The sequence below is a fragment of the Paralichthys olivaceus genome, chromosome 22 (genome assembly GCF_024713975.1).
Source record: "Paralichthys olivaceus isolate ysfri-2021 chromosome 22, ASM2471397v2, whole genome shotgun sequence".
In the NCBI taxonomy this organism is placed as follows: domain Eukaryota; kingdom Metazoa; phylum Chordata; class Actinopteri; order Pleuronectiformes; family Paralichthyidae; genus Paralichthys; species Paralichthys olivaceus.
In genome coordinates, this window is record NC_091114.1 from 3,923,588 (window position 1) to 3,949,937 (window position 26,350).

Here is a 26,350-nt window from a genome sequence, read left to right on the forward strand (position 1 = left end):
TTACACCACCATATTGCATGTATGTAGGTTTTTTTAAACAAGGGTGTTCTAAAACTTTTTAAAAACGTGGGCAAAACCCTTTTCCCACTTCTTTAAAAAAATAAAAAATGTTAGAAAACAGTTCGAAAGCCATCTGGAGGCCAGTGACTCTTCTTAATGGTGCCTGAAAAATGTTCGAACGCTGCTTGAACAGGGATGGATGGAATTTGGGGCTGAGACGGCGAATGCAGATCCCTTTATTGCACCATGACGCACATCATAGCATTGCACCAGAGAAGGAGTGAAGATGAGCAAGTCCATGGAGATTTCAAATTTATATTAGCTGATAATTACCTGTGACTTCTAGAGTCATTTGACACATGAATGAATGCTGATTGTACCTTTCACACTGAAGACAAAACCAGATGTTATTGGATGTTAGTGGGTTTTTTGTCCAGTGGGAAAAGAGGCTTAATTCCAAGTTAATTACTGTTTACTTTCAAAAGCTAGTATTCGGATGACTCATGTACATTTAAAAGTTAAGGTTCTTTGTAACTTCTTCTCTAGAACAGACACTTTGAGAGCAGTGTTTTAACCAAAGTCTTAAAGGACTCAAGGTTTGACGATACTAGAATTTATCCTGAATTTTAAAAAAATGCTGCACATGATTATATTAATTATCCTCTTGAATAAATAATTTCAGAGCTGCGTCCAACTGTCTCATATAATGCTCTCCGCTGATATTACTGATGGTACTTCTCACATAGTATGCTGAGCCATATTAAAAATATGTATGATTATATTAGTGCAATTTGAATCTGTAAAATGCTTTGGAACTGGTACTGAAAACAGAGTCAAGAGTTTTAAACTATACCATACACCATGAAGAAATAACCAGGGGATGAGTTTTCTGTCAAACAAGTTTTAAACATATTGAAAATATTTTGTGTGGACAGGAAGGACTGGGACACGCCCAGTGACAGACTACCAGGAGGAGGTGTCATTCTCTGTGAGCCGCACATGCTTCTATTTATACCAGATAGCTGCAATAACTCAGGGAGGTAGGAGAGAGAGAGAGAGAGAGAGACATGGGGAGTCATATGACCTGGCGCTCATTCCAGAGATAGTGACGGACAGAGCACTCACTCTGTGCTCCCATCTAATATTACGCCAGAGCTGCAGAGCGTGCGGAGGATGTGTCGCAACGCCATCAGAGGACTCTGAAAAGATTTGTTTTGGATATTGACTAAAAGTATTATCACTAAAGGACATAATAATCGATCCCATCTGATCACAGCTGAGTGACAATGCCGGAGGAAAAAGGTAATAATGACCATTTATAACTTTTGTAGTGTGGTGTGTTCACCTGCCAGAGAGGGTAGAGCTGGTGATTTGTTTGTATTGACCGTTAACCATTGAACGCCTGTCAGTGTCTAATGTGTGAGCAGACGTTAGTTAAGCTTTACAGACAGTAAGTAATAATAATGAATCAAACTTATTCTAAAACTTAGAAATATGAAAATCATTGAAAAGCTGTAAAGGTGATATGAGTGTGTTGTTTCTGTTCAAGCAGTACTTTACCTCCAGCTTAACAGGCCTCCTATTATGTAACCTCACTCAGAAGCATGTAGTACTTTCTGTTTGAATATTTCTGTGTGAGTGTGAATGACAACAACAAGCCTGGCTGAATGCTTATGCTGCAGGTTGAAATGCAGCCTGCCTGCAACAAGCCTGGCAGCAACACTGTTGTCTTGGTCCCCTGCCTGAATCCAACACTGGGAGTGCAGCCATTTGGTCGGCTTACAAATGAGAAGGGGGCCGGTTATAAAGAAGAAATCATGATGTCCTTAGAGCGATTAACAGATAGTCCTCTCAATTACAGCCTGATATTATTGTTTCCTTTTTTAAGACTTAATTATTTCCCTTTTTTCTGCCGCGATCATTTTGCAGTAGTAGTGAAAACGATCTTGTTGGGACTAAAGGGCGCAGTATATGGTTGTGTATTGTGTGTATTTGCTCTAAAGGGATGGGATTTAAAAAGAAGAAATACCGGTATCCAATTTGAATAATATTCCTGACTGTACTACAAGTAAATAAAAGTTTGCTTCTGAAATAAAACATTAGAATGAGCAGCAAAATGCTCCTGTCTAAGGTAAAGGTTCTCATGAAGTAAAATGGCTCCCTTCAAAGTGTTCAGTACTTTCATAGTATTGGAATTTTATTGAAAAGTGAAATGGTGGCGAACATAATTACTTCTAAACATAAGAAAGAATCAATGAAAATAACATTGAAATTTGTATTAAAAAATCAGTTTGTCCACACAGACAGAGGTTGTATTTCAGAAAATGAAATATCATCAACATTTTATTAAAATTGCTTTCAGCAGCCTTTCACACAGTTTTCTCTTTTCCCTGGACCATTGATGGGGACATGGTCGTACGTTATCAGTTTGAGGGACTAAGGCTACTTAAAGGGATGCGAGGGTTTAAGAATATCATCAGCATTGAACACTGGTGAATATCATAAAAATGGAGAAATCAAAAGTTACGTTGATGTAACAATACATGCTGCCAGGCGATAAGCTTTTTATGGGAGCTAGTTCAGGGAATGCAAAGAACAATATTTTCTAATAGCGCTATAGACCAGTGAAAAACACAATTACATTTAGCTTTGACTTATGGAAGCTAGTGGATATAGGGTCAGGGCTTTGGTCCTCTTTCTAACTTGTCAAGGTGAGATTTGACAACTGAGATTAGGTGGCAGTATGTTTATGTATGGGTACAAAACGTTTTGGTCAAAATATTACTGTCACGTAACTAATTATGGCTGTAGATCTAGTAAATTAAACAGTAGACTATCTTTATATAGAAAGGGAGAGGAGTACAAGTACTGGAGAACAAAGCTTTCTAATTAAGTAAATATGCTTCCCACCACTGACCCCTGCACAGTTGGCTGTAAAAAGAAGCCCCACTGTTTCTCCCTGTAAACACGCCACAAAATATTTCCTCTTCTCTCACAGTGTCTTGTCCCCAACAGCCTTGTTAAAGCTGATCCAGTGTTAACCCCTTGTTTGTTTGCTGTTACTGTTAGAGCAGGAGGCACGTGTGACGAAACCTGTACAGTTTGGTTGGAAGGAAGGGACACACCCACACAGAAACACATAGGCCATGTGCTTATACACACAAAGCTTTACATGTTGTACATGTACACATGGACGCTTACACGCTTGAAGTTATGATTAGACATTGAGTAAATAGCCAAGTGCATACAGTCATGCACACACGCACACACGTGTACTCACACGCAGGCACTCGCGCCACTCTAGGCTACAGGCTAGGCTCTCAGTCCTAGCCAAGGACAGTGTATCTTGGGTGTGTGATGTAATGCATGGCTGCTTGTCAGCAGTCACAGCGACGCCTGACATTATTTCCGACCTGCCAGTAAACAAACCATCTGTGTCAGTTTCCTCTGCTGACATTTCGTGTTTCTTGGAATCAATCGCATCGTTTTTTATAGTACGACATTTATTATTTAGTCATGGTTCTTAAGTCTGATTTAAGTCTGGTTAAAGGATGAAGCTGGCGTTATTATATATCTCAGTCAACAAATCTCTCAAATCTTTAAAAATGTGTCACATCCATGTTCTTAAGGCTCAAAATATTCCAAAACTGGTTTAATGTTACTCCTAAATGAGGAATTTGCTATTTTCAGCAGTGGATTAATCCACACTCAGTATGTAGGATGGTTTGTGTGTGTGTATTCATGGTAATGAATGAACATGTGCCCATGACCTTCTATGTAAAGTGCCTTTAGATAATGTATATTATAATTTGGCACTATAGGAATCAAATTGAATTGAATGTGCCCAAGTTCAACAGTGTTTTGGATAACACTGAAACTATATGAGCACATTGGAAAAAGATATATATATATATATATATATATATATATATATATATATATATATATCGGGCTTTGAATACACAGGTACTACTGGCTTCTTTAATGAATCTGATGACAATTAGAAAACTTTGGAATTGGAATTGTAATGCTTATTCTTTAAAGCTGCGACAGAGTCTGTAGTTTTGTTAGGAGGTAAACTGATGTTTTACAACATAATGTATAGTGTTTTCTTTCCCTCCTAACATTGGCAATATTTTGGCTTGAGTCTTATTTCTAAAATCAATTCCAAAATATTTTAGCGAGACATTTTAATATCACATGATTTGTTCACTGCTCACACAGATATTAGGACATCGTGAGCACAATATTTAATACAAATAACATAGATCAGATACTGTTACAAAATACTGTTAATTGTTTATTCACAACTATTCTCACAAGGTAGTTGCTAACGTTCTCTACTGTTTGGTGCTGGGTTGGTACTAGTATATAGTAGGTATATGAAAAATACAAGTGATTAAAATAGCAATGAGCATAAAGAAGCGAAAATCATGTGTATAGCTGAGACGAACTGCAGATGTGGTAATAATACTCTGTGGGTTCATTGCTACAATTGACTCATTTGATTCAGTGTAAATGTAAAATGTTTTTAGTCCAGTTTTGAAGTATTAAATCACTGAATAAATAAATAATACACTTTTAGCATTAACTTGCTACTATTTCTCAAGTAGATGTAAATATACCCAGAAGTCAGAGTGTCAATCTGCTTACTTCATGACTGCATCATGTATCTTTGTGTTATTCAAGGTAGAGTTCTGTCCTGTGGATGTTGATAATTGCCCGTGTGTTTGAGTCCAACTGCAGTTGCACTGGCCTTTCTCCCTTAGGTGCTAAACCCGCTTGGCATATGCCAGTGTTTTTGCACCAGCTCTGCTCAAACAGCTGACACAATGCTTTCTACAGAGAGCCTCTATTCATGAGTCATGCTGCTTCCTTTCGGGTTGAAATAAATGGCCTGCAAACACACGCAGATCCAATCCCTCGCTGTCTTTAAGCTCTTTGATTCACTCTCAAGTTTCACACCGATCATCTTCCTTGCTGAACAGTCAGAATTATCAAAGCATCCTTCACGCATACATTTGCTGTATATGCAGACACACACAACATGTTGAGCTGTGCTGTGATTTTCTGCTGCATCACTGTGGGTGCTCCAGTCATCTGATCCCTGCTATTATGCCGCACTTTCACCATCACTGACAAATGAGGCAAGCATCATATCACCTTTCTCTCTTTTTGTCTCTCATCTGAGATGTTTTGCCGTCTCATTGTCTGAGTCCAAAAATGGCTCCAGTCCCCAGGCTCATGACTGTGTTACCTCTTTTTCCTTTTGTCCCTGTTTCTATGTCTCTCTCTCTCTCTTGAAAGTGAAAGCTAAATTTATGTATGAAACCACATCACAACATAAATTATCTCAAAGCACTTTACATAGTTAGATAGAGACCTTACAAAAGTATAAAGAGAGAAAAAATCCTTTTAACTGTAAAAAAACCAACCTCTCAAGTCCGTGTGTGTGGCCGTCTGCCTCTACCGATTCAGGTGAGAGGAGCAAAATGTGATGAAATAGAAGAAGGGAATGGAAATCCTGAAATGTTGTGATAATTTATTCATTATAAATTTCATTTTTAAGACACAAACAACCCTGTAGCAAGATTCTTCAATTTGAACATATGTAAAATGTCCCTATCGTTTTACAGGATCTGTGAATTGCAGGTACTGTACAGTTCTTGGAGAGGAGGTAATTGACAGGACACAAACTCATTGTAGGTTATTAGACAGTGCAAGAAATCGATTTAAAACCATCACCACGAGCTGGTTTAAATTAAGTTAATATTTGAAAAATGTCATTGATAGATTAACCAATAATCAAAAGGTGGTTTGCAGATGCTGTCCTATTTGAATACTGTCTATTTGCTATCACAGTACCATTACTTATACTATAAGTAGTACTTGTAACCTCACTGCAGAGGTTTACTCACATATTCACCCCATAGGTGTTGAATGCAGCTGAGGTCAGGGCTCTGAAGTTCTTCCTTTATTAACTTGGCTTTGAGCATGGATATGTGACCATGCTCATACAGAAACGAGTGTTCTTCAAGTGTTGACAACTACACAGTATCAGGACACTATATGTGCATGCATGTGGTTAATTAGTGCAGGATCCCATTGGAGGTTGAACATAGCAAAGAGGTATAATTTTACACAGGTTGAACTTTATGGAGTTTTTGTCTTGAGGAGGCAACTACATTCCAGTACAGGCAGTTGCAGTAACACGTGGGATCATATCTGTTGGTTGTGATTGTCGTCCACTCGGAAGAAATATTTACTGGCTCATCTGTCACAGGAATGGCAAAACTCGTATATTATTTTCACACAAAGGTCATATTCATAAGACGGCACACTAGCTGCCCTTGTTGTTTGCTTTGGGCTACTATTGAGATTTATGGCAGATTTAATGATGCTCTCGTTTCTATTCTGGTTGCCTTTATTATAAATAGCATTACTACAATAAAACATGTTTAGGTAGCTGGAGCAGCAACAATAAAAAAAAACTGATATCGTCAATGTCCAAATCTGGTTTACTACACCTCTCCTTGTCTTTAAAAGGGCCGAGCCAACAAGGTTGCAGTGGTGTCATTTGCCAGGGAGGTCGGAGGTCAGCTTTCTGTCATGTTTGACCTCAGGTTAGAGATCAAATGCTGCTCAGGTCAGGTTGCAGGCGTGACTGCACAGGTGGACGCCAGGCCTTTGAGGAGCGCAGGAAAAAACTGAACTCATAATGTCTAGTATGTATGAATTTATAGTCATACAGTATATCTATAGTCAAAAACGTACATTCATTTGAGCTACTAGCTGTTTCTCTGCTCCTGTCTGTACCGAAGGAGTTGTAGTCAGGGAACTTGGCCCATAGGCTCACTTCTTGTCTTTTTCTTGGCTTCAAACGAGAGAGTTAGTTTTCTATTGGGATGACAGAGAGGAAACTCCTAGGCAGTGAAGTAATGGCCATGTAGAAGGTAAGCCATGTGTCAGCAGGCGCTTAAAAACTCTTCATATGTTGTTAATCACATTATCTAAACTCAAGGCTGTAGAATAAGGCCTCTGTACAGTCAAAAAACATTTTGCCAATGTGATTATACTATCCTCAGGGCTAACGCAAAGTATCATGGTTTTGGAAGTCGTGTTTAAGCTGCTTAAAGGTTGAGTGTGATTAAGATTTAGGAGAAAAGAATCTATTGGCACAAAGTGAATAGAAAATAACCCTATTGGTGTTTTCACGAGTGTGTTTCATCAAAATTGTATTAATTGTTGTTTTCTATACACTAGAAAGGGCCCTTTGTATTTAAATACTTTATATTTACATTGAGGGGGTCCTCTCAACTGAAGGCTTCTACAGGTTCTCTGTCATGTTTGGAAGAGGGAGGTGAGGGGTATTCAGCTGCCACATGCAATTTCACCACTAGATTTCACTAAACTCTACACACTGTACCTTTAACAATTAAGAATCAACAATTCACAATTCTTTATCAGTAATTAAAAAAATGATTTCCTTAATGGTAATGCCAGGAACTCATTCAGATAGACAGTTAAGTTCTCTTATCCAAGCAGGTCTATGCCTAACTTCTGTGACTAGATATATCATCCTTTTTAACCTTTTTAAAATGTTTTATTGAACAATTCTCTTATCCACAGAGCTCATGAAGGAACCTGTGTATTTTCATTCTGTTTACATTTTTTGGAGTATGCTCATGTGTTTACTCGCAAGACAGTGAAAGTCCCCAAGGTCAATAGCTCGGCCACCACAAAGTACTCCTGCCGTGGTAATGCGAGTATTTTGATCCCCTGCCGCCTCTGCAGATGGTTCGCACCAGGAATGCTGCAGAGCACCATGGGATCCCGTGAGTTGAGGGAACACTCTATTTTAAGGAGGTGCAGGAGCATGGCTTCTTGAAAAGACATTTGAGATAAAGTTGCTTTTGTGCTCCTTATCACATGAATGTGAATCCTAAAAGCCTCTTCATGTTGCAGCATTAACTCAGTTGTTGCTCCACTGTTGCTTTGAGCTTTGATGAATTCCAGCAGCAATAATGATTTCAGTCTTAGTGTCATTGAGCAAGACAATGAATGTGTACATTCTAATTTACTCCTGGCGACGCTGCATGAGAAGTGACTGGATAACTGTGTGAGTTCTCCTTCGTGATGGATCAGCAACAGATGCCCTACATCCATGTTTTGTAGCTATATGCCTATGTTTGGGCAGTTGTATGGTGCATGTGTGCAGGCGGTACGCTGCAAACGTCCATTGATGGTCAGCGTGTGTTCCCAGAGGCTTCCAGTAGTGTGAATGTATGTGTTAAGAGACATGTAGTGTTGAATTGCTCAGATAGCTGCCTGCCTGGCTGCGACCTCTGGGACGGCGGCATCAGTAGTGGCCGTCAGCCAGAGAACATACACCAGAGAGGCTGATTGATGATATGGACAACTGGGACTGGAGGAGACAGGGCACTGGCAAGAGTAGAGGGGAGGGGAGTCGGGAGTCTCTTGAAGCTTCTATGCACAACAGCATAAAACAGTCACTCTCTGTCCTTATCATAGAAAACCCAGCGCTTAAATTGCCCATTTTTCTCCCTTATTTGCCCTGACTGCAGATTTCCTCCAAACCTATCTTCAGATTTATGAGCAGAGAAACGTTAAAGCAGGGTCCTCAACCTTTGACCACTTTACTGTCGGTGCAAAGTGTGGCCCTGATAAGTAGGTGTAAACTTTTGTATCGACAGGTGACTTGGTTGTGGCTGCACAAGAGGAAGTGATTCAAGTGTATTCTGAGGGACACTTTTGTACCCTGGCATGAACCCTAACAAGAACACAAGAGGAACAATTTAGCCATAGATTAAACTTAGCACTCATTCATTTTGCAAGCTAAACATATGAGCTATAAACTTCTCACCACCCCCTCACTGACAGCTTATTGGAGCCTAATCACAGACCACTGGCAGTCTGACTGTCTGCAGCAACTTGCTGGATACTACATCTGGTCCAAAAGATCATCTCCTGTCTCCTCCTCACCCCCGCCCTCCTCTTCTATTTGCTGTTCGGAGAGGAAGTAAAGAACAGGATCCCCCCCAACAGGTGCAAGGGTGCAGAATTGCATGCTGGGTCAGATCGGAAGGCAGAAACCCTCCCGGCTCCCTGTGACTACGTATCCCTGCTGCCTTCCCCCCCTTCTCATATTTGGACTGTTGTCTTTTCCAGATGGATGCAATCAACCCAGTCTCAGACCCTTTTTTATGAGGGCGCAAGTCTTTCCCCTCCTAAATTCTTGTCTTTATTGGTTAGCATGCCCACATGTACGCTCAAAACAGTAGCTTCAATAAAGCCCCACCTCCTACCGACAGCATAACATAGGCAACACACTCTAAAATCCCTATTCTTGTTTTAATTCAATTTGGGAGTCAGCACATTTTTGAGTCAGAGATCAGATTGTAAGCGAGACATATGGACCGAATGAAAGCACCTCTGTGGATTTAAGCGTTATCCAAAGAAGACTCCACAAAGAATTTCCTTGCTCTATATTTTTATTACATTTGCCGACCCCACAAATGTTCAGTATCACCGAGACCACTTTTTCGATATCTATTTGAATAAAATCAGATTTGGGTATTGCACTGTTGACTCTCTGGGATGAGGCCCAGATAAATAGAATAAAGCAGGTTATCATTGTAAAAAGATCTAAGAAGGTTTGGGAGGCTGTGTTTGTCTTGGAGTCACAGTCGCAAACTCTACAAAGATGAAAAATGTCTTTGTTCCCCACTGTGGGTGAGAGGGCCTTGTAAAACTTGCTGAAGAATGTGTTGCTGCTGTAGATCTGCATAGTGTGGTGGCTGTTTCTTCTCTCCTGTCAAGTATCCCCAAGCCAAGCAGGTCGCGAATAGGAAAATACAAGTATGTCTTTGTATGAAAGGGAGAAAGGAGACGTGAACATATATTATTGTATTCAAGCTAGAATTACCACCTCATGGTTGTATGCCCTCACCAACCACCCCAGTTTACATCCATGTTTGTCCACAGAAAGTAATTTTTTTGGGTGAAATGGAACTTATCACTGTATTGAGATAAATAACAACCGAAATCTAATCAGTTCATCCTTGAGGTCAAGTGATTGTTTTTACCAAATTCAAAGATTTCCCCTAAGGTGGTTTTGAGGTCAAAAAGCCAAAAGCATGTGGTCACAGTGACCTTGGCATTTGACAGTTCATCTTTGAGTCCAAATGAAAGCTTGTGCAAGATTTAAAGGGTTTTCCCTCAAAAGTGTTGCTGAATAATTGCATGCAGCCGAATGGGACGGATGGACAGCCCGAAAACATAAGGCCTCTAGCCACGGCTGCCACTGGCATGGAGGCACAAAAAGGTGCACCCTCTAATATACTGACAGATGCCTGTAACTCAATTTCCACTGTGCTCCGTGTTCCAGCACCAATGTGTAAATGTGATTTTGAGAAATGTGATGCAGGTTCAGACAAAGTGTGATATAACAGAGAGGCAGAGAAAGACGGATAATATCCCCAGCATCTAAAGTGCTCTGTGAGACTAATGGTTGGCACATGTTTTTGTCTTTGGACAGAGGAAGGTTCGCTGTATTCATCTCCCTCCAGTGCTAAACCACACTAACCATGTACCTCTGTGTTTAATGCAGCTCTGTATTTACAGCACTTTGAAAGTTATTTACTATATTGTTAAATGTGTCAAATCCAACTTAAATTAAAAGCTCTTTATCATTATCATTATTTAATCATTATCCCTTCTGATTGGTGAAAGTGGTCAGTCTGAGAAACAAGGAAGCAACAAGGAGCCTCTTGTCCACACGCAAAAAGTGTTTTTAAGTACAGATACTTTTACAAATGCCCTACTAAGTGCTGATTTTTCCTTAGTCCCATGAATGATCCTATCACTTCCAATGGAAGAAAGTATCTGGTTGTCTAAATCTGTTTTTCATTTTCCTGCATCGGGGAAACAAAAACTAAACAGAGACGCTTTGTAGCTTTTACTAAATCTTAGTCAAAACATTGTGCCAATAAAACACCCGATAAACATCCACTGAATTCAGCAAACCTGAAAGAAGGTTAATGCCCACCAGAAACAGGTTCTTGGTGAGTCTCCCAAAAGCGTCTCTGTTTGGCTCACAGCTTTTATCCCCACGCTTCCTTCTCCCTCTGCCTCTTTTCCTAAATCAATTCATTTGACGAACTCCCCTTTCCAAGCCCAATTACCGGTAACCAGGAGGCACAATGAAACCGGTCTGATGACACGAATGTTTCCTGAGAACACAAAGGGCACTTTTATTCAGCTGATGCCCCGATCAGGACTGAAAGGCTGATCAGCGTGTGAGAATATTCTGCCGTGGTTAAGATGAAAGGGTAAGGTGTACTGATGATACTGTTAGGACGGAGACGTCAGGCTCTTACATGGTGTGTTTGGCCTCTCTTTCCATTGCAGGTGCTTTGTAGATGTTTTGTACATCCTGTGTGGAAAACGATTGGGATCCTGACAAAGTGATGACGATCATCCAGTGTCAGGCTTTCTACTATGTGTGTGACATTGTGGGGACTCGGTGACATTGTTGGGATTTCGGGCACCAAAAGATTTTTCCTGCAACCCGCAGTGATTAGCATCATCAGCAGGGATTGTAAGACAATGTCCCTGTAAATATAGAAAACATTTGGATTTTAGTGTGCCAAACTGGTTTCACATCCTTGTGTGATGTGACATTCTAAATGATGACTGGGATATTTTTGGAATTAAAGGCACGTGTAATTACAATGACGACACATGACACAGTAAAAGGCTGGATGTGGAAGCTTGAAGAATAAAAAAGTTGTTGCTGAATTGATGCAGATATTTTGGGATTAAAGCTATTCATAAGCAGTTTTTTGTTTTACTTTATGTATATTTTTGCGCCAAACAGAAATGTGACCTCTTTTCTGGCTGGAATATCTTTTTGATCCTGCATATCTCATTGCTAATTTATATAGTGTTTAATGTACCATCCACACTGTACTCTTGTTATGTACTCTTCAGTTTATGCAAATGGTAAATGTATTTATGTAGTTCTTTACCATTCTTATCAATATGCAGCACTTTTTCTATAATGCCATTCATACACTGTTGGCATGACAATTTTGGTGTCAGGATCTTGCCCAAGGACACTTTGGAATGCAGACAGAGCTGGAGATCGAACCACAGACCTTCTGGTTAGTGGTCGACCCTCTCTACAGAGCCACAGTCGCTCACTTTGTCTTTATATGGCCCTCCAAACACAGAGATATGAGGGGGCCAGAATAGCAATGGTAGTGGTACAGTAAACCTAGGACTCCCCATCAAAACCACAAAAATTAAGATTGTGTGTCTGTTATTCCTGTTGTGCTATATCTGTGCACATCATTGTGGGTCTCCACACTCGATACACTTCCCACTATATACTGGAATGAAGTCTAAACTTGTTATCTCCCTCTCTCTGTCTGTCTCCTGCAGTGTTTCAGCAGCAGGCTGTCCACAGCCCTCTGGAGCAGAAGAAGCTGAAGCAGGGCGGAGGAGGAGGGGGACCTATCCCCTGTCAGAACTGTGGGAAGCCCTGCAAAGGGGAGGCGCTGCGAGTTCAGAACAAACACTTCCACATCAAGTGCTTCGCCTGTAAAGGTATTTAATCTCACCCTCCACCTGTGCACTCACTCCACCCTTACAACCTGAGGTTAATCAGAGGAACACAATGTAGACCTCTTTTGCATGTCCAACAGGAAATGTAGTAATGTATATTCCTTTTTATAGATTTGGCAACTGGCTTTTGTTCTGTACTTGTGATCTGTCCAAAATACAATCATGGATTTTTTAGGGAAATCTAGACTTTATTAAATAGAAAAGACCTCAACAAAGCTATTTGGGATAAACAGTTGATCAATGTCGATTTTTTTAAATTAAGAGGTTAATGCTGAGCTTGACTATAAAAGAGGAGGTATTAATAAGGATTAGGTGAGACAATAGTTAAGAGTTCTTTGTCGAAGATACTGTAATGGGCCTTTTAAAGGATAAAAGAGATTTCTGTGGCTTTTCTGTGGCACCAATGAGAATCTTCTCTGTGAAGAAATACTGCAAAGCTAATAATATGCTGCAGGAATGTTTGATTTTCGAAGAAGATCCTGTAAAAATCAACAAAAGAAGCAATAATATGGTGAAGTTAAAGTAAAGAAAAAAGGGGGAAAGTCACTATTAAAGGCCATTTTGAGTAAAATCTCAACACATGAAAGCATTTATAGCCCATGAGCCATGTTCCACTATGTTCTGCTGAGGTAGGATAAGACAGGTAAAACATTTGATATTATTATTATTATCATAAACTTTCAAGTTATTGTTGAAGTGATAACATTTTGTAGGGTTTTAGTCATTAGCAATAACAAGAGAACATTAGGGGTGGGTGTGGCTCATGGGTTAGAGCAGTCGTCCTTTAACCAGGAGGTCGGCAATCCGATCCCAGTCTGCCCCATTCCGAATGCAGAAGTAGATTATTCTCTATATCACAGAGATAGTGTGTGTGTGTGTGTGTGTGTGCGTGTGTGTGTGTGTGTCAGATACTTGATTTATGATGTATGTTCTATGTGTGGGTGGGTGCGGGTGCACCTTCTTTTTTTTTTTGCTTGTGACTGTACTTTACACCAGTGTGTGTGTGTTTGCGCTCCTCCCAGCCTGGACCCCTCAGCACAAGCCTTGTGTCAGACCACTGTTGTTGTCAACACACACTCCGGTTGCCGGGCTACCGGCGGGGTCGCTACGGTGTCGGCAGCTTATGGAGTTTATCGCCTTTGAATCTTACGCTGACCAGCAGACTCCCTGTCTGTGCATTCAGCAAACCCACCCACCCTCCTCCATCTATAACTCCATGAATGTGGGTGTGAGCAGACCCCTGATGTGTCAATGCTGATTAGGCAGCTGCAAATAATGATCAGTTTATTTGAGCCTAATCTTAAAGGAGAATTTGAGTTTATTGGCTCGTTTTGGCCGTTACTAATATGGGAAGATGGTGACATCAAGATTACTCTTACTGTTACTTTTAATTACAATATGAAAAACACTCTGTCAGGGAGCAACACACAGCACTACTTGTTTTGTTCTTGAAACAATAATTAATGTTTATGATGACACAATGACACAGCACTTACTGCTTAATTGAAAAATAAACTTTGAGGATGGTTTGGTTTATAAATGTGCAGATATGAAGCAATGACACTATTATTAATTAAGCTCAGTGTGTTGCTACATCAGCAATTTTTTTTGTTCAACCTCAAAAGGGAACAAACAAATATGGATGATTAAATGCCTCGGGTCTCACACACACACACACACACACACACACTCATCTGATGTTATTACTTGAAAGTCATTATTTTGCCATTACTGGAGGTCATGATTAAAGGGACAGAGAGCATGTTCTCTTCACTGGAGGATTTAGTTTGCTTTCAAACATGCTTGATTAGGAAGAGTGGGCCCGGCTAATTTATGGTCAGGCCTTTTCGGAGGGTGTATTAATTCCATGCAGACAAAACACTCAGAGCTATGTCGGGGCCCTGCTCACTTCACACAGCTGATACAGAAAATGCCTGGCCATGCCTCCATTTCCAAACTCCTCAGCATGACACCATGAATTGAATTTCCAACTGATTCGGGCTAATAAATGTGCTGATTATCTCAGTACTTCATCTGTCGGGTGGAGATTTGGTTTCGGTCGTTTGTTGCTAAAACCTCCAGATGTGGACTGACAGGGATCTGAAAGTCATAGGTGTTATCAAACCTGAACCTCAAAGAGGAGAGAGGACGTCCGAAAAATAAAATTAGGTGAAATATCTCCCTCTATTGATTTATAGACCATAAACACACAGTCTATGGAGAGCCACCTCACCTCTGAAAGATATCGCAGTTAACCTGGAATAGGATCAAGACCATGACCCCTGACTCTGCTGCTGTATTAGCGCCAATTACAAGCAGCCTGGGTGTTGGCCAGTAGGCTAGCGGCGCCAGGTCTGAAGTGGGGAACCATCAGCCATGTGTAATTAACACCGAGCAGAGAGGAGGACTGGATTAATATGAGTTAATGTTAGCCTCTTTAACACTGGCTTCATGTCAAGGTAGCTCTGGGTTGCTCATAGTAAACACAGGCCCAGTGTTTGTGGATTCGACATGTACAGCCAACTGTGCTGTTTCAGCACGGCTGGATTAACATGCTAGAGGGCCATGGGCAAAAACAAGAAGATGGCCCCCCCTACTTTACTTAATGGAGGAAAAATGGAGGACCTAACTTTAACAATGGAATAGCAGTTAGAGCATCCTAACCTCTTTAAAGTATATCAGTACTGACCTGTAGTGATAATTAAAGTTAATAATAGTTATAAGTATGTATTACCAAAGAAGAATATTTTTTGTAACTATTACTAAAGACTTAACTTACTTACTAAAGCTGTGTTATTATAAAAGTAAATTTGAGCAGACAAACTAGTCAGATGAATCTGGTTGACTGTTTTGTAGCCCAGGAACATGAGATCCTTATTTGTGTTGTTTTCAAAAACTGCAATTCCTTTATGATCCACTTTATTTTGGTGCTAACATGCTTCATACAAACATTAAACCCCCACACTGCAGCTGTAAGCGCTGCAGAAGGTGATGAGCACTAATTGCTGTTTTCTTGGTAGCTGCCATCAACACCAAGCCATGTGGTTGAGGAGTGTGTTTTATTTAGGTACCAACTGTGCCCTTCTCTATATATCCTGTTATGTCTGCGTCTCAGACACTTCCATCCCCATCAGTCGAAGAGAGAAAAACATCTCAGACAGACTTTAATCCCGAATCTGTTTCTGCTTTCATGAAACTCCATCACATCATCCAAAAAGCATCTGAATCCAGCAGGGAATACTCAAGAGTGAAAATATGCTGTCACACCCTAATGTCTGCGAGCCTGCATGAAAAGCGATGAATGTGGATCTGCATTGGTGAAAGATTCCTGATGTCGGACTCTGGCTCCTTTTAACATTCACGAGCGTTTCAGCACACAACACGCTCCCAAACACAGGAGTGGCGTCTTTTACTGCGCTCCACACGCCTCTGTAAAGCTAAGAACAGATTTATTTGTGCAGTAGGTGTAGTGCGCTGGGCCTAAATGCTTAACACACACACACACACACACACCAAACCCCCTTTTGCTCACACACATTGTAACCAACACCTACACCAGACCAGAACAAGCGTAAAGACAAGATTCTTGGATATCATTATGTAATGGCTTGTGGTAAAATGTGCATTACTCATTGTTTGTCAAGTGCAAGTTTTCAGCTGTCTGTTATATCACATGGACTTGAACAATACCAGCGTTAAACATCTATGGCTCGCATTCATTCGCCGATGAAAACAACGCGATGGGATTGAAAGCTTGTCCTGAGTTGGAATCATTTTGTCAACTGCTACACATTACAGTCAGGAAACCTAAGGATAATGTAACACAGAGTTTACTGTGCGTTGTTTGCATTACAGCTTCGGCTCCGTCGGTTTCACACAGTCGTCCTTTGAGGTTCTGACAGTTTTATGGATTGCATTGTTTTTGTCCGACTTCCCCTGGCCACGGTGCGTTTCTTCCTGGAAGTCGGCTCGGTAAATAGACGCTGGTGGCCTCATGTTGACGTCCTGATGGTCGGTCGGCCCGGTGGTGTTATAATAGCAGATGGTTGTGATGTTCTCAGCAGGGTGTTGGCTATTGTAACATCTCCTTCTTGGAAGCGAGCTGAGCAGAACAGAGCAAGGCGGGGAGTGTGTTCGGTCGTCGCTCAGCCAGGAGTGTTGACCTTATATGCAGACAGACACACACACACACACACACACATACATTTGATAGGAGTTCAAAGGCAATCTTTATACACAGCACATATCATGACACAGTTCATACACTAGTTATACACTCAGATCCTCACTGACATTCACTTCTCTCTGAAAATCATCAGTTGATCTCAGCGACAAGAACGTTATGAGACTAAGTGTAGCCCTGCGATTTAGACAATAGACAGAGCACCCCTGCCTATTACCTCATTAGATTACTGCTCACAGTTTAGTGCAGCGTGGCGGGACTGTGGATCATTGTGGATCCATTATGTTTGACACAGGGATCAACCTTGAATTTTGTCTTTCAAGTGCAGCCCCACATCAATGCCAGCAGGCTTATAACTGTACAGCCAAGGTCACAGATCAGACTAATGACAACTCACACACACACACACACACACACACACACACACGTAAGGATGGTGAGTCATCGTAAAACATGAGGTGCAGTCAAGGTCACACATTCATAGCTGAAAGCTCACAGCACATGTATATTTAACCCTGCTCACTCACACACATGCTCACGCACGCACAGGACGAGTTAACGTGAAACATATAGAGTCAAGGTCACGCTCATGTAAGGACACAGCATCTAAACTGTATGTGCTGTGTCACAGTTTTCTGTCTTTGTTGGGGGTAGTGTGTGGGACACATTTGCTAAGTCTGTCTGTCCACACATAAACACACACACACTGGAAAGGCCTCCTCACATGTGTGTTCTCCAAAGCAGGATCAGGGCTGCTAAATTGGATTAGGCTAAATAACATTTATCTTACATGACATACCAATTTAATTTCATTTGCAAGACTCCTGTATCCTATTTTCTCCTCAGTGCAGGACTAGATTTAGCAGTCTGCACCTACACGCACGCATGCATGCAATCACACTCACGCACACAGACAAGGCAATACTGTATGAGTCCCCAGAGGGATTAGGAGTTTTATGTTTTCATCTGCATTTTGTTTGTTTGTTACTCAACAAGTTCTGGATGGATGAAATTGGGTGGAAGGATGCGGTATGGTTTAGGGAAGACACCTTTAATTTTAATGTGGATCAGGTTCAGGAGCATTTTTCAACATTTTCATTGATTTTTGTGAATAAACCACAGATACCAAGCATTTCTGCAATTTGGTGCAGATTAATATGGTCCCATAAGGGGACTGTTGGATCTTGACAGAAGTATTTACTCTAATAAATGCCATTCTAGTTTGAACATTTTTTTGGTCTTTCAATCTTATTTTTTAGAAATATATGCTTTTTTTTACAAAATGAATACTTTAAAAAACATTTAAACAGCAAAGGTCAAACATCCAACAAACAGCAAAGAATCAGCATTCTGTTGGACATGGTTTTCTGAGATGGACTGTTGAGTTGGTTCCAGTCCAACAGTGCAGTGATAGACTAAAGACAGAATAAAAGACAACAAAGATTGCAAAAAGACAAAGATTTCAGGAATTATGAGCAGGATACCTTTCTTAAATCTTGGTTTTCCTGGAATCTAATTGAGTCTTTCAGGCAGCTGTTTCTTGACTTGATCCAGGTCTGGTGTTGAAAAAAAAAACCGCAGCAGATTTGTTTAAAATTCCTTCTGCACCTCCCAATTATCTTTTTCCCGATTTTACAATTTCACAATGTTACCAGGCAACCATGGTGCAAGATTTGGTTTGTTACCACATAGATTTCTTGTATCATTTTCAAAGCACTGACTCCCTTTCCTCTTTAGATCTTGTTTGCAAGGGAGTAAAACAGCTGCACCATATTTTATTTACAAATCACAACAGGGCGATTCTGTTGCACGGCCGTTCAAGCATGTACAGTAAACCCCCTCATTCACTCTGCATGTTGAATTCAAGGAATCACGGAATGCATCCTCCATTGTGGACGGAGCAGATTTCAATGAGAGGCTCTGTGAGTACACGCATATTATGTAAGTGGCTTCATAGTGCATGAGATAAGCCCCTCAGAGATGGAAGCAATCAGTTTTCTGTGAAGCAATCTGGCTTCCAGCCTTGGAAAATGTTGCAATCATGGTCCCACTGCTGAATGCTACTTTACAGGGGCGACCTGAGAGGCACCTGCAGTTATGTTAAAGTGGCATTGACATGAACTTTCCTGGTGCTGAAGCTACATCAAAAACTTGCTGGGTCATGTTGTTGCGGAAAATCACAGGATATTACTGCCCTCAAAGAACCCCCCCCCCCCTCCACTAAAAACCCAAATTTATACGCACACCCTAAAGCCACCCACCCAGACTGCATGATGTTAAACCCTCTTGTGGTTTAAGGTTTTTTCTTGCTGCAGGCGTGTAGCCCGACACATTCTGTTCTCAGAGTCTCGGGACAAAACGACTAATTGGCTGCGTCATGATCTCATCTGCCGAGGCCCGAGTGCGGGGTGAACACAAACACCCACTGTTGTCATGGAGACGGAATGGTTTCAAAATGATGAAATTGCTGCTTAGAATGTGACTGTGAGTTTTGCTTGGAACTGGGTTTAATGCTGAGTCATATATAGTGTTTAAACATAAAGGGCCCATGTTAGGGTAAAGAAAACAACAATTCATACAAATTAGATGATTATTCACTAGTAAAACTAGGATTATTTTATATTCTCTATCTATTTTATATAGATCTTGAATTTCCTATCTATCTATCTATCTATCTATCTATCTATCTATCTATCTATCTATTTATCTATCCATCTATCTATTAAATTCCTGCCAGTAGATCCCTTTCACATAAATCTAACACAATTAACCTTTAAAAGGAAGCTAGTTAGTCTAACTAGTCTTTTGCTGGTTAATGTTAAAAAAAAGGAGAGGATGTAGGTAGTTTTAGCTATAATTTATTCTTTTTGGATAACTGGATTTCTTTAGAAGAAGCTATGATACACTCCAGAGAGCTAAAAAAAAAAGTTTTATATTTGAGTAAAGAATTGTCTCGGTTATTCTGACGTTTCTTTAAGAGCTCTTGTTTCTGTAAGAGTATATATGACAGTGAACTTCACTCTCTCGATTAAACTCAATTTATTCGACTCCATCCGGCTCTGCTCCGTTTCTCCAACCGCTCCTTTCCTTTTCCCACATGAACGAGGGATTAGGGGATGAGAGGAAGACCAATTTGACGGTTTCCATTAGTGATGAAGGACGAGTTGAAAAGAGCATCCTCTGTCTTCCTCTCACTTATATAATGCACTCAGACAAACACGCTCCCTGATCGGCATAAGATGCTAGTTTGCCGTCCTCTCACTCGTCTGCAGAATATGCACCATACTGCTGTACTGCACATAAAAATAATGATATTAAATGTTTAGGTTTAAATGTAGGTAATGTGTTCTGGTGGTCCATAAACGATAGCTGCAGCTTTAGCTCATGTGGATCCACTATTTAACTACCGAAGGAACTATAACTTATAATACAGTAAGGAGAGGAGTATATGAGCCAACTGGCAGCACATGTATAAATATACAGGACTGAAAGACGAGCTGATGGGAACCTGCACTCAGGACTCCGGCTGAGGATTTCTGTCTCCAAACTTCCACTCCTTTATTTATCTCTGCCACAGCGTATTAATTCTTTTGGGACGAGTCTCACATAAAGTTGAAAGCTTGTCAGAGTAAGCCTTGGTAGTCTCAAGTCATCTGAACCAAGTCCAGTGATACAATAATAGGTCTGTTCTTAAGGCGTCCAGGTCAGTTCATGTAAATTAAGTCTCAGGTCCTCATGACACGTCTAATTTTCAGGTGTTTCAGTGTAAGTGCACATCAAGTCTTAGGTTTGTCAAAAGTGTTACACATGTTAAGTCAATTAAGATAATTTTTTGAGTGTATCTCAGCCATCCGTCCCTCTGTCCGTCCATCTATCCACTTAGCTTTTAAATCTGCTAATGTTTACTCCATCGTGCTCAGAACATGATCTCATTCTAGACAGGTTGCCAAAACATCTGAACCGGATGCAAGGGTGCCAGTAGCAGCCCCTGGAAAGTATGTTGTCCTTTTCCTGAGAAAACGTTCCTGCTTATATTGTTGTGGTTGTTTTATTAGCATGCCGTAACCCCTGGAAGAAAAAAAAGTCAAGTGGCGCCCAACCGGGGACAAAGGTTATCTATCCAACATGGCGTTCAAAGTTTTCACAAGTTGATGAAAGGATGGGAGAGTTGGACTGTTATGCAACCAGTCGGAAAAAGTGAAATGCTGAATTTTCACTTTCGTGTATGGGAATTTAGACCAGAGAAGAGCATCACAGATATAGTAAACCTTGCATTTAATATGCCAGTGGACATTTTCTGTCACTTTTAAATTCCCTGTAATCTCTGTAGACATAAGCTTTATCCCACACTATGCATTCAGTAGATGTGCAGTGTCTCAGCAGGAAATTGCTGGTGGAAATGAAAAGCTGCAGAACCCACAGGGTTTAAGCCCAATTTCAGGATTTGTCCTTAATCCCATCAAAGTAAAGGCACAGATTTATCACAATCAATATATGTTTTTAATGACCAATGGTGAACCATATTACATTTGAGATTTCTGAGAAGTAGTGGCTGTGACTCCACACAGTTTTTCTTCAGAGGAGCCTCTCACAGCAGCTACAGCGTGGCTGTGGTGAAGTGTATGTGATATATATAGAAGTTGCGTTGCTATTTGTGCGGCTCAGTATCACCAACATCGATATCTTGTCTTGTCTTATTTGATATTTGCCTGGTTACTGTATGAGCCGTACACAAGCTGGATTGGTCTCTCACTGGTTTCAGTGGATTGAAATTAGTTTTAGGTTGTGGTTCTGGTTTCCTGGTTTAGCTTTAATTATACATTTATTACATTCAGGCCTTTATGAGAACAGGGAAACCCACTGGCACTGCAGCAGGTGTGTTTGGGTGTGTCTGACCCCATTCTGGACAGCGTGTGTTATGTCATTCACATTTTGTCACCTCATACCTTCTCGCATTCTAGTAAGGATGTTCAGTATGTGTCCTCTAAAGCACATGTGGTGTGTGTGTGTGTGTGTGTGTGTGTGTGATCTCATCCGTCTCATATCTGTCTTATCTTGTACTTTCACACATCCTTCTTAGTTGGAGACGGTGTGTGTGTATGTGTGTGTCAAAAGTTCACTGAGCAGTCCCAGGGGACGAGCGCAAACATCTCTCATTTATCTTTCCCGGCGTTTTTTTTTTTTTTTCCAGGAGAGAAAGAATGGAGGGAAAAGAAAGGAGGGGTGTTGTTTTTGTTAAAGGAGTGGAAAAACAGAGTGAGGTTTCCACCGAAGGGTGTGGCCGCTGTGTGATGTCATGCAGTTGCCGTGGTTACGGCGTGTGATCATTGTGTGTTCAGGAGAGGGACGATTTGGAGTTCCTGTCACACATTGTTCTAGCTGGACAAACAGCCACTCCGCGGCCTGTACACATGCTAATAATTCTCTGTGTGATGTTATTGCGTGAGGAAAACAAAGCCCCCGCTCCTTTTTACTTCCAAATGAATGACTATGTGCAGGTTTTCTTCTGTTAATGTGTTTTGTGTGATTCTGATGTAGTTGACAGATGAGTGGATGTTGATAGTAATAGCAGACTATTTGATAAAACATTCAAATTTGACTATAATAGGCTGTAAAATGTAAGATATTGACCTTTGTGATATTCATAAATTTACAAACACAGTGTTATTTCAAGTGTTATCAAATCTTATGAAAGGAAAATATTCGTATATGTTTTCTTTGCCAATAATAAATTCCAGATCTCTACATCACATAAATCTTGTTACAATACAATACATATGCACCTCTTTCTACTAAATACCTCCTATGAATGTAAACATTGTAATGTGTAGTGGAGATATTTGCTGATATATGTCGTGGAGAAAAAGTGAAAAGTGATTTAAACTACTTGGTGAAGTACAGATACATGCAAAATGTACAGTTGCGTTTTGGGGGGTTATGTGTTGGACAATTTTGTTTGCTGCTTTTTTACAAACAAGATGTGTTAAATAGTTTCAAGAGTTGCTGGTAGGTAGATTTTGTTGCCTTTGGACCGAGTCAGATCAGCTGCCTCCATTCTTAATCCTAAACCAAGCTAACCATCTCCTGGCTATATAGCATCATATTGAAAGGACAGAAAGCATATTTCCCAAATGTTGAACTATATAAGGAACATAAAAATAAAACACACATATACAAATATATGACATAGCCATGAATAGTGTTGGGATATTGATGTGAAGATCTCATTTATGCATCTCACAACAGGCAGTGTGGGTAAAAAGAGAAACTGTACGAGTGGTAATGAAGCTGAATTAAAAAGAGACAGAACTAGAATAAAGATAATACCAAAGCTGTTGCCTGTCCTTTTCAATTTGCTGCAATTGATACAATGAAATGTAGATATATTTTTGATATGAGTGTGGTCAAATTTATAACCTTTGTCCCTTTGTCTTTGTTTCTCCTCTCCCTATGTGACCACCCAGTGTGTGGATGCGAGCTGGCCCAGGGAGGCTTCTTCGTGCGGCAGGGTGAATACATCTGTACCCTGGACTACCAGCGACTGTACGGGACTCGCTGCTTCGGCTGCCAGGACTTCATCGAGGGGGAAGTGGTGTCCGCTCTGGGCAAGACCTACCACCCCCGCTGCTTTGTCTGCGCCTCCTGCAAGTAAGAGCCCTGAACTTTGGATGTGACAGATCTGTCATCCATCTCTCTGCTCTATTACTGAGCATTTGAGATCTCCCTCCAGATGTTTTATTTCCCCTAAAACTCCCCGTAAACAGTTGCTATCAATACTACATGACAAATGTCAGATTATGATTTTAATTATTATTATTATGGTTTTCAAATCTTCTTTATGAGCAGAGAATGACAAACACTTGATAAACAGCACAATTTTAAACTTTCTTTGAAATTGCTAAAGGCATTTTTCAACATTTCGACCTTTCGACACGTAGGGAACTGATATCTATACATTTATGAAATTTGGTGCTGCTTGATTGACTGCTGGGCTTTAGCAATGCACCCTGTGTGAGTGCCATTCTCATTCAATGATGTGTCGGTGCTTTGCAGAAGCATTCATGTGTTTCCAAAGTGCTTGTTGGAATGTCTGAAACCCAGATTCTGACAAGATAACACTATTCATTATTCATGCAGAGCACTTGTTTCATAGATTTATAGTGTCTTCAGGGCTTTACAGGTCTCACAACACATTTAAATCCTACATTATATGTCATGTACGATAGAAACAGCCACACTAACTATTCTCAAAACTCATGTACCTTCATCAGCTTCATTATCGGCAGCATAGCAGCTTGTATAGGGGTAATTTATAAGTACATAGAGCTATAACACATACATGTTTAAATATAGTGAAGCTTATGAAGGCACAGGTCAGTAAAAGTCATCCAGTCATCTTCACCTGTTTCTATCCATGTGCATGCTTCTACTGACTGCGCTCTATGTGTGTGTGCACTAGAAAGGTAATGGGAGCCTCTCTTAGGCAGGAATTTTAAGTGTGTGGTCATTCAGTGTGGCCACGTAGAACATACCCATAGCAAGTGTTTTGTGTGTGTGTGTGTGTGTGTGGGTTCGTCCTATCATACCGCGGTGATCCCCATGCCTGAGATCAGAATGTTCCAGCGTGGCATTTGAGGTTTGCAATGTGATCGGCAAACATCTGAACACCTCCTTTAAACAAACACGGCTTTTGTGACGGCCAAACACTGTGAGGAATACAAAAATGGAGCAGAGGCAGAGGAAATGCTGATGGAGATGGGACATCAGCTGATCATCAATAATTCCATCAAATCTGTCTGTTTCTCACCATTAGTCTGGGTTTCTTTGTGTGTCTCCGTCTGGGTGTGTGTGTTTCTTTTGATTTAGGATTTTTCTCCATGCTAACGCCTGAGTACACTGTGAAAAAATAACCTGTGCACACATAGTGTAATGATAATAATGTGAAAATGAGAATACCCGCCCCCTAAACAGCGTGTTCGGAAGAATAAAAAGCACAAAATGTTGAGGAATGTCGATCTAGAGTGACTTCAAAGTCACATTGAATTCTGATACGGGTCACATGGCTGTTCAGACTGAGGTCGCATTTCAAAAAATCGGATGTGTATCTGATTTAGAACCACATATGAAAACTGATTTGAAAATATCGGATTCTATGTCATTGAACAATCCGATCTGGATCACATGGGGGGACGTAGTCATATTGTTTGTCATCTTTGCTACCACAGACGAGGCAGTGATGTTCCTCAACTGAAGCCTGCTTTCTGTGGAAATACACTTCATACTGTACATTATTACAAATACCTAGATATTAGGTTAGATAGCATAGAAACAAGATGTCTCTCAAAAAAATAAAACCATTACCCAACAAACTGCCTCATGTGGGGGATGGAGATTTATGTCTGCTGGTGCAAATTAACAGGGACACTACATACAGGCCAAGCTGTGCAACATCAACATCTCAACCCTAAAAAATAAACTGTTGCATGAATAACCTATAATCCTGCCTCTCCCAGTTTGCCTGGATGCATTCCTCCCTCAGAAGCTGGCTGTGACAGTGTGACTGCAGCTCTCATATCACATTTCAGAGCTGTGGGAAGTTGCAGGTGGCAGCCAGTTAGAGTCTCCCTCTGCCAGGGAATCATTAGTCCTTTTACACTCCACTCTGTGTTTAAGCAGAGTGCACAGCCAGGAGACATTAACATTTCCTCACTGTGTTTGTAATGTCTCTCAAGTGTTATGATGGTATTTGTCTCTGAAGGGTGTTTGGTTAGTTATTAATTAAGCAGTGTTTTATGTCCTGTGACGCCCTGAGTCTCGTTTCTGAGGCTCACAATAAAACTTTTGGGAAAACTGAACCCTTTGGACGAACCAAATCATTCAGAGACCTCATCTGATGTTCTATCTGTTTTCTTTTTTTTTTTTTTGCAGACAGCCATTCCCGGCTGGCGACCGAGTGACATTTAACGGGAAGGAGTGTATCTGCCAAAAGTGTACCCAGCCTCTCCCTGCCAACAGCCCTGCACCCATACAGGCTGTCCACAGTCAGTACTCTGTTTATGTCCCTGTCTGTTCCCTGTTTAGTCTTTTTTTTAAAACAGAAACCATGCCAAGTAGACTTTCTTTACTTGCAAACTGTGTTTTTCAATATTACTTTTTTTAATTTTCTGTTCCATTCCTTAAATTCGCCCTTTCTTTCTCAGGATACTAAAACAATATTCTTTTGATTCTGTTACTCATTTAAATCAAAGTAGTGTTGAGGAAACCACTGCATTCAGAGAAAATCATCTTCAGTATCATTTCTTATCACATCTTGTCTCCTTCATCTGTCTGTCCCGTGTGTAGATTGCTGCGGCTGTGGGAAGGAGTTTAAGAACGAACAGTCTCTCGTAGCACTGGAAAAGCACTGGCACCTGGGCTGCTTCAAGTGTAAAGTCTGCAACAAGGTGCTCAATGCAGAGTACATCAGCAAGTAAGTCAGCTATGCAAATAAGTTTATTTATATAGCACATTATAATAAGC

The 26,350-nt window shown here is 40.7% G+C and overlaps 1 protein-coding gene across 18 annotated transcripts in view; it reads left to right on the forward strand.

Annotated features, from left to right (window-relative positions):
- ablim2 (actin binding LIM protein family, member 2) overlaps window positions 1–26,350 on the forward strand; it is a 76,473-nt gene that overhangs the window by 16,210 nt on the left and 33,913 nt on the right. For 5 of the 18 annotated variants that reach the window (XM_069518317.1, XM_069518324.1, XM_069518321.1 and 2 more), the window contains exons 1-5: window positions 1,036–1,302; window positions 12,466–12,630; window positions 23,296–23,479; window positions 25,760–25,872; window positions 26,174–26,300. In XM_069518317.1, coding sequence (XP_069374418.1) covers window positions 1,287–1,302; window positions 12,466–12,630; window positions 23,296–23,479; window positions 25,760–25,872; window positions 26,174–26,300 — 605 coding nt within the window. In that variant the 5' untranslated portion in view covers window positions 1,036–1,286. Of the gene's footprint in view, window positions 1–1,034; window positions 1,303–12,465; window positions 12,631–23,295; window positions 23,480–25,759; window positions 25,873–26,173; window positions 26,301–26,350 lie in introns of those variants that run through there. The other 13 variants (XM_069518325.1, XM_069518327.1, XM_069518329.1 and 10 more) reach the window with 6 other exon arrangements.